The sequence below is a fragment of the Lutzomyia longipalpis genome, chromosome 2, assembly GCF_024334085.1.
Source record: "Lutzomyia longipalpis isolate SR_M1_2022 chromosome 2, ASM2433408v1".
In the NCBI taxonomy this organism is placed as follows: Eukaryota; Metazoa; Arthropoda; class Insecta; order Diptera; family Psychodidae; genus Lutzomyia; species Lutzomyia longipalpis.
This window is the reverse complement of record NC_074708.1, coordinates 2,903,189-2,912,137: the sequence shown is the minus strand read 5'-3', so window position 1 is coordinate 2,912,137 and position 8,949 is coordinate 2,903,189. Positions and strand designations below refer to the sequence as shown.

The window sequence follows — 8,949 nt, the reverse complement described above, 5'->3', positions numbered from 1 at the left end:
TGAAGAAAGAATCACAGCTAAAATTGCAGAGGATTGGATTTTCCAACTAATAAATAATTTTTATTTTATTTCCAACAATTTATTTCGAATTACACGATTTTTAATCAAATTATAATTGAAAGATTTTTCTCATAAAAGTTCTGATTAATTCTGATCCAATTTAACCCCGTTTGACGGTACATAAATAATTATTTAAAGAGTCGTGTTGTAGTTTATTATAATATTCAACAAAGACACAAATTTTCGTGATAATTCAGTGATTTTCTTATACAAGAACTCCTTCTTAAAGTTCCCCCTCTCAATTTACAAGAGAGCATAAATAATAGCATAGTATGTGAAACAAACTTTCAGAATATCAATGAAAAACATTAAATTTATATGGTACATTCCACCAGCTTTCAAGCCAAATGGTCTCGATGCCATTGTCATCATGAGTAGAAGAGTTTTCTGCGTAGTTGGTGGTTTCTCATACCATTTAGTCAGGTAGAGACTTATTTGAATTCTCTCCGTTTCGGACAGAATAAACTGCCCAAAGCCACAGTATATGAATACTTGAAAGCACATCACGGAGAAGCTGTAGTAGAAGACATAGAGTCCCGGGAAAAGGTGTATAATGAGGAGAACAATAATCATTGCACCCCCATGGAGGGTCATGTCGAAGAACAAGCAGTATGCAAAGATTTTCTCATAAATTATGAATTTTTCATAAATATCAAGGTGCAATTTGTATAGAAGGAGCATTGATTCACTTTCCGGGACGTCAGTAGTTTCAAATTTTTCAATGAACTCATTGAAAAGTCTGAGGATACCGATGAAGATTAATCCTGTGCTGGTGAAACAGAGAATTGGGATGCCATAGAAGAAAATGTAGCCAAAGTAAATTGCTTGCTGAATGAAAACGTTGACTTCTTTGGACAGGTAGGGCACCTTCATGACGAGAATGTCATTAATAGTGTACGAGATAATTGCGTAGATGAAGAAACCACACACAAAAATTATGCACATCCTGAAACGGAAGAAACATTTCTATGCCATTTCCACATGTAAAACGGAAGTGATAAAGATAAAATTTATACTTTATGTAAAGTTTGAGATATGGCAGAGTTCTTGCGAGATATTTGCTTTTAAATTCCGCCAAAATTGTCGCAGAATAATCAATGTAGAAATTTTCAATCCAATAGAAAAGCTTCTCAATGTCTTCCTCAAAGTACGACACGGTAACGAGTTTGCAGAAAACATTTGTAACTGCTGCAATTGATAGCATTGCAATGAAAAAGTTGAGAACTTCATTTGCCTTTGATGTTGCAATAAGTTGATTTAAGATGCACAAGATGTTGATAAAGATTATAAAAGGAGAAATTGTCCTTCGAGTTATCGTGTATTTAGCCGTAATCCGTGTCTTGAATGTTATCAGATGCATCGTGAAGAAAATTAATTTTGTTATATTCAAAAGGCCTTCCTTCAAATGCAATTCAACCATTTTTTGTCAATTTTACTTGGTTAATATCACCTGAGAGAACTATTTAGCCTATTTAGCTGAATACCACCGAAAAAATCACACTAATGGTTCTAATAGCTGACAGTGGGCAATTTATACAAAATACTTCCTTCGTGTTACTGTTGTTCAATGTTTTTATGCTCAATGCCTTAAAGTTTCAGAAGTGGATAACTAATTACAGTTTAGAACTTCTAATTAGCCACCTTAAAAGTTTGTTTATGTCACAACATAATTTAGAATTAATCATATCGATTGATTTAAGGAGAAGTAGCTTTTTTTTTCGTACACAATTACTTTTTTTTTGTTTTTCCTCCCAACCCTTCTTTTCTAGCCACACAGCCCTAGGGCTTGGGCACCTTTCCTCTCTGCGTATGGACAACCCCTCACTAATTTATCCCCGTTCTAAAAAATTGTAATCCCACAGGTACCATACAACCTAAGAAGGAGCTTTTCCATGGTTTTGCTCTGGAGGTTGGTTATCGACGCTAAGTCGGCCATGGCCGCAGGTGAGAGTTTTCCATCGCAGATGAATAAATAAATAATCTAAATAATCTAAAATATTTACATTTCTATTTCCTCAATGGTTGTTGTTTAACCACGTAAGCAATCCATCAACTATACATAATTTTATTAAGAGAAAAATTGTGATATATGACCTTATAGAGTCATCGTCGTCTCTCTTTTTTCTTCACCCTCTTTTTACTTACTATTAACTAGTGCACCATTTACTGGTTTTAATGGTGCTAAATAAATAAAGAAAAACCAGCTTGATCTCAAGATTGAAAACCAAACATGTATGTGACATACCGGCGTACAAGCACTTGAGCTTAAATACAAGATATTGTTGTTCAGATGTCTGAGAAAATAATTCTAAAAGCTTTGGGATTATTCGTCTTTTTATATAAAGAACTTCTTCGCCTTACTTTAAATCAAGGGCTGTTTATCTAAGTGAAAATTTTCTGATTATTCGCTAAAATTCGGATTATTAATAGTTAAGATTCAGATTATACGTCAAGGAGATTAAAAAAACTCCAACTATTCCTCAAAAAAATTCTGATTATTCGCCAAGATTCAAATTATTCTTCAAGAAGATTTAGACTATTTGCTACAATAGATTTGCTAAGATTCAGGTTATTCGTCAAGGAAATTCGGATTATCGCTTATTCGTTGACATTTGAATTATTCGTCAAAATTCAAATTATTCTTAAAATTCAAACTATTTTTCAAGAAAATTCAGATTTATCGGTTAAATAAATCGAAATATTCGGCATATATATACATCTTGATTTTAATTTTTTTTTGTCAGAGGTTTTATTCGAAATCTTAAAGAAAAAAATTTAAATTAGGAATCTCTTATTTTTCTTTTCACTCAAGAGATGATTAGATTATTTCAATGAAAAATGATCAATATTTGGACAATTACATTGATTTTCTTAAAAGTTCTTTGAGACATTCTCCACAGAAGAAGAACAGTTCTTATTCCTTTTTAATTCGATTTAATAAAGTAATTCAATACATCGCGATTGAGACATTTTGTACGAAATTGCGTGACATTAAAAGAGCTCCTTTCGAAGCTCACAAAATCAGGTGCAAAATTCAACTACATATTCACTATATACAACATATGTATGTAGTATAGATATATAAGAAGTTGCACTATAAATATTGAAATATGTAAGACTGAATGCACATCACCTGTGAGAGCCTGTGGCATGTCTCTCTTGTTTTTTTTTATTTTTTCAAGTGATGTGCTTTTTGTCACCACGTGCGTGTGTTGTACACCACGGAGATTTGATCAATCAGAGAGTGACACATTACCAACCTTTTACACTCCTCTTACATTCATTACCATCATATTAATAAATCTCTTCTCTCTCTGCTGCTTTTTCATCATTTATTAATATTGACATAGTGTCGTAGTTAATGAGGGGCTTTAGTGTATGAGACTGATCTACTGGTAGCACCACAAAGCCAATCGCAACATAAGATAGATTGCTTATGCTTGGGGAAACAGTTATGCCATCCAACTGTATTGCGAATCTATTAGAAAGACAATCAAATGAGAAAGAAAATTGGAGAAAAAAAAGGTGCAAAAATTAATTTAATTCCTTTCATTTTTCATGAAAATTCTCTCTTGAGCTTTTTTTATTCCATTTTAAACTATTTCAAGAGATTTATAAGTGAATATTTAGCCACACTTTTAGCATGCATAAAATGATTTGTAAATCCGTTAAATTTAGCACTTATTTTTGCACTTAAAACATTTTGAGCAATTTTTTGAGTGATTTACAGCTAATTAGAAAAATGAATTGGCCTCTGCCGCACATTTCATCAAATGGAAAACAATTCGTTTTGCAAAATAAGTTTTATTTCTGACAGGAAAATTACATTCAGCCTCGAGTATTAATGCATGCGATTACCTTCTAAAACGCAGAACAATTTAGTTTGTAAACCCTAAATTACTGTTGAGAACCTATTTTGCAAATTTGCTTAGAGCGACAAAGAAAGTCTCTCCACTTAACGACTTCCTTGTGGCAATTAGGAGGACTCTATGCAAAAAGGGCTTTTAATGAAAAATAATCACACCTGAAAGCATTGAAATAAATCGAAATAGATGTGAAAATCTTTGTTAGCGCGAAGACTTTTCTTTTTGCTGTGTTTTGCATTTGAGTAAGGTCATTGAATGCAATATAGTGCATGTCAAAATAGATGACGTGATCATTTAATGCTTCGATTTAAATAGAGGAGACTGGGGCTCAAAAGTTATTTTTAAAAAATCTTGAAGAAATTAGAGATAAAATAAAAGACGTTGAGGAGTAATTGAAAGGCGGGAAATTTCTTGTAAGAAATCATTTCTTAAAAATTCAGCAGAATAGTTTAGCCCCGGATTCTGTAAACTCTAATACGTGACTTTTTTTAAGATTTCTTGATTTTTCCTCAACGGATTTCAATTTAAAAAAAAAAGGATTTTTTGACTTTTCTTAAAGGATTTCAATTCAAATGCATTAAAAATTAAAATTTTCATGGGTTGTATCAGGTTGTATTATCAGGGAAAAGAAAACTGAATAAACTCCTTTTCAGTCATATATTTTAAGCAAAAAAAAAGTGATTGCACCCTTATTGAAAGCATTAAACACCGTTAAAAGGTCTAAAAAGGTGAAAAGAAAAAGTTTGGTGTTGAAGGAAAAATAATAATATAAGAGCATGTATGAGCATCACATTGAGGTGCAAAAGGGCAAAAAAGGGGGCAAAATAGAGCACCTGCAAAAGCGAAAAACGAAATGTTGCAACGATAAGAACATGCATATTGGGCGCAATATGAGGGCTGTTTCGGTTGTATTAAAGTAAAATAAAGTAAATAAAAAAAATGTGGGTAAATTGCACTGTGTGGGCTTTATCATTGCGTGCTTAATTCATTCACTGAACGCACGAGGAGAGGTGAGCTGAAGAAAAGCGTCCCATTATGTAATCTCAAATCAATTTACAAAACATGACTTTATTAACACATCAATGTTCAAAACTGTGGAACAAGTTTCTTTCCAGCATTTTGTATTCATGCCCACTATGTAGGATTTTTCTTCTTGGATTCTTTTTTCTTTACTATTTTTATCATCCTCCATCGTTTTCTCGATTCTAACTTTGAAATAAAAAAATGTGTCTTCCAGGGGCGCGAAAGGTGTAAAAGAATTCATTCATATTGTTTTTTTTTTTCATTGGATTTTTGGTCAAGTGTTTTATATACATATACAGTCCTGTGTTAACTCTCAAGCAAGATAGACCTGTTTCGAGTGCACAGAGCGATATTTGTATTGGTTTAGTTCCTTAATCCATAAAAGGTTTACTTTTTTATATTTGATCTCTTTTGATCTTTGATTTTCTCTACGTGAATTCTATTCTTGATTATTGGAAAGTTCTGAGTGAGTGAGTTTTTCTCGAAAATGAGTGAAAAATCGGGGGGCCCCGGCCCCCCTGATACATTTAATCTCTACAATACGCTGCATCGTGGGGAAATGCCTACCGTTACTGATTCTCAGAAGAAGAGTTACAAAGCACTCAAACACTCTTATTTCACTCACCCATCTGACTCCGAGAAGTATTTTGTGCTCAGTGGGGCTACTGTAAAGGAAATGGACGTCTTTGATGTCCAAGAGAGCTTAGAAAAGATAAGTGCGCAAGATTTTAAGACATACACGAGGTTGAATAGCGGAGACGTGCTTGTGCAGACGGCCACAATCCAGCAAATTGAAGCTCTAAAAAATCTCAAAACCTTTGGGCCTGATAACAAACCGGTTGATGTCTCTGAAAACGGCGTATTGAATCAATCACATGCCATTATCCGATGCAGCCAGATCATGAAGGTCGAAATTGACAAAATTTGCAAAAAGTTGGCCTCACAGGGAGTTGTGAGTGTGCAGCGCCTCAAGCGGAAAGTGGACAACCAATGGGTAGATACCAGCACTCATCTCTTGACCTTCAATTCACCTGTTTGCCCCGCTGAAATCCGTGTTGGCTACTTGTGGTGCAAGACGGAAATTTACATCCCCTCACCTTTCCGATGCGTCGTTTGTCAGAAATTGGGTCACACGAAGAAGAGGTGCGATTCGAAGAAAAATGTTCCCACTTGCGGCTTTTGTGCTGAACCATCACATGCTGAAGGACCTTGCCCAAATCAATCTCAACCCCGCTGCGTAAACTGCAAAGCTAGTCACCCAAGCTTCAGCAAGGTGTGCCCAAGGTATATTGAGGAGAAGGAAATTAACGCCATTCGTGTGACGATGAGGATTCCCTACAACTTGGCGAGGGAAGAATTCAGAAAGAGGAAAGGATCCACAACACCACAATCTTCAACACCATTTGCCCAACCAAGTTCTTCACAGACAACATTGGCACAAATCATCAAATCCCAAGAGGACAATCAGCACATAATTCGGGTATCTAAAGGTGCAGTCTCAAAATTTAAATCTCAAAATGTTAAGCCTCCAACTCAGAATATTCCAAAAGTCACTAACAAATCTTTCAAACGCGTGATGAACAGCATCGAAATTAACAAACAAGTAACAAATAACTCTAAAAATGCAAAAATGACAACTCTCACCCCCACAACTTACAGCACAAACTCACAAATTTCTAACACAAATTCTGCCACAAATTCACTCGCAACGCAACTTAACCAAAACATAAATTCACAACTACGAAACACTCATTCTCTTTACAATGAATTGCAAAATCGTTTTGATTTCAATTCACCCTCACCACCTTCTCTTCATCCCCCCCTATCCACACCCCTCCCCCATTCCAATGACCCCCCTGATCCCGATTCCCCACCTTTCTCCCCATCCCCCGATTATAACTCACCCGACGACTTCTTAGATTCAGACACGGAAATTCCAATGTCACCTGCTCTGTCTTCAGAGATGGAGCAATGATTTTAAAGTCACTGATATGATTAATACATCCCAAAGAATAAACAAAAACTCTAATTACCCAACCAATATCCTGTCTCCCTCTTTCATTCAATGGAATTGCCGCGGTTTTTGGCCGCGAAAGCCTGAAATAGATCTTCTAATTTCTACCTATAGTCCTGTGGCTCTCTGCCTTCAGGAAACACATCTAAAAATTAATCCAGTAGAAATCAATAAACCCTCACTTAGAGGGTATGAGGCTTTTCATTTAAATGAATCTGATAATCCTACTATGAGTGGAGGAGTCTCGATATTTGTTCAAAATGGTTGGAAATCTGAGTTTATTCCTTTGAATACCAATCTAGAAGCAATTGCTGTGAAAATTCACTGGCATTTTCCTATAACACTAGTTTCTCTCTATATTAAGCCAGATGAATTTATTACTCAAAATCAATTTGAAAATTTTTTAAATGAAATACCACAACCTTTTATTCTCATGGGCGACTTTAACGCTAGCAATCCACAATGGGGTAGTAATAAAACAAACTATCGGGGAAGTATGATAGAAAAATGCCTACTTGAAAATAATTTTATAATTTTGAATAATGGAACTAAAACTAACTTGTCGCTGGCTCATGGGACCTTTAATGCCGTTGATCTAACCTTGACTGTACCTCAACTTGGACCTAGATTTTTATGGGAAGTGGCTGATGATCTACACGGTAGTGATCATTATCCCATCTTTCTCTTTGATTTAGAATCTTCAATCACTAGTAGTACCTTAAAATGTGAAAAATGGATTGAATCTGCAGCTGATTGGACTCTTTATACTAATCTAATAAATAATAATGAATTTACTTTGTCTTCTTCAGTTTCAGAAGATTATGAAGTATTTATGGAATTGATTTTTAATTCTGCCAAAGAATCAATCCCAACTAGTAGTCCAAGTGGTGGTAAGAGAAAGGTTCCTTGGTGGAGCGACGAAATTAAGTTACTTATTAAACAAAGGAAAACGGCATTGAAAAAATTTAAAAAACATCCTTCACCCGAGAATAAAAATAATTACATCACTTTACTTACTTTAACTAAAGAAAAAATTAATGAAGCAAAAGTTGAATCATGGCGCATTTTTACACAAAATATTACAATGAATACTACGTCCAAAGAAATGTGGGATAAAATTAAAGCGATTAGAGGGTGCAATTATTCAGGCATAAAGAAAGTAGATTGTTCTTTTGGATCATCTACAGACCCACAAGAAATGTGCGATTTGCTAGCGAAGAAGTTTTCTAGTGTTTCTGCTTATTCATCTCTTACACCTGTAGAATTAGTTGCTAAGCAAAATATAACAGATAGTTTGCCCAATAATGATATACCAATAGTACCATCATATCTAAACTCAGAATTTTCCTTGACAGAACTAAAAGTAGCACTAAGAAAGAGTTCCGGTAAATCTTGTGGACCAAACTTTATCACTTATAGTATGCTTAAGAATTTGCCCCCACGTTCATTGAACCATCTACTTGCATTATATAATAGAATTTGGATTACAGAAGAATATCCAACAGATTGGAAGTCTTCTATTCTAATTCCCATTCCGAAAAGTAGCGATAGTATTGACTATAGACCAATTGCCTTGAGCAATTGTGACTTGAAAATCTTTGAACGTATGATAAACTTTCGTCTTAATTGGCACCTAGAAAGGGGAAAATTCCTTAATGACAATCAAGTGGGATTCAGACCGGGAAGATGCACCAGTAATGCATTAGTTCAATTGTGTGGGGACATATTAGAATCCTTTAGTAGAGGATCTCATACAACAGCAGTATTTTTCGATCTAGAAAAGGCATATGACAGGGTTTGGGATGTTGTCATCATAAAACAACTCACTGACTGGGGAGTCAATGATCATGTGCTATCTTTTATAAAGTTTTACCTTAGTAAACGCAGCATTAAAGTTAGAATTAATAATTTTCTCTCTAAGGAAGAATTTATGGAGAACGGGGTGCCTCAAGGCGGAGTTCTCTCCGTAACATTGTTTCTGATTGC

At 34.8% G+C, this 8,949-nt stretch overlaps 1 protein-coding gene across 1 annotated transcript; it reads right to left on the bottom strand.

Moving 5' to 3' along the window:
• Positions 1-267: 267 nt before the first annotated feature.
• LOC129788608 (putative odorant receptor 71a) lies at positions 268-1,372 on the bottom strand. The gene is made up of 2 exons (XM_055824809.1): positions 1,077-1,372; positions 268-1,006 (listed from the first exon to the last, which is right to left on the bottom strand). Exons 1-2 carry the CDS (start codon positions 1,262-1,264, stop codon positions 304-306), a joined length of 891 nt encoding a protein of 296 aa, XP_055680784.1. The 5' UTR covers positions 1,265-1,372; the 3' UTR covers positions 268-303.
• Positions 1,373-8,949: the final 7,577 nt, after the last annotated feature.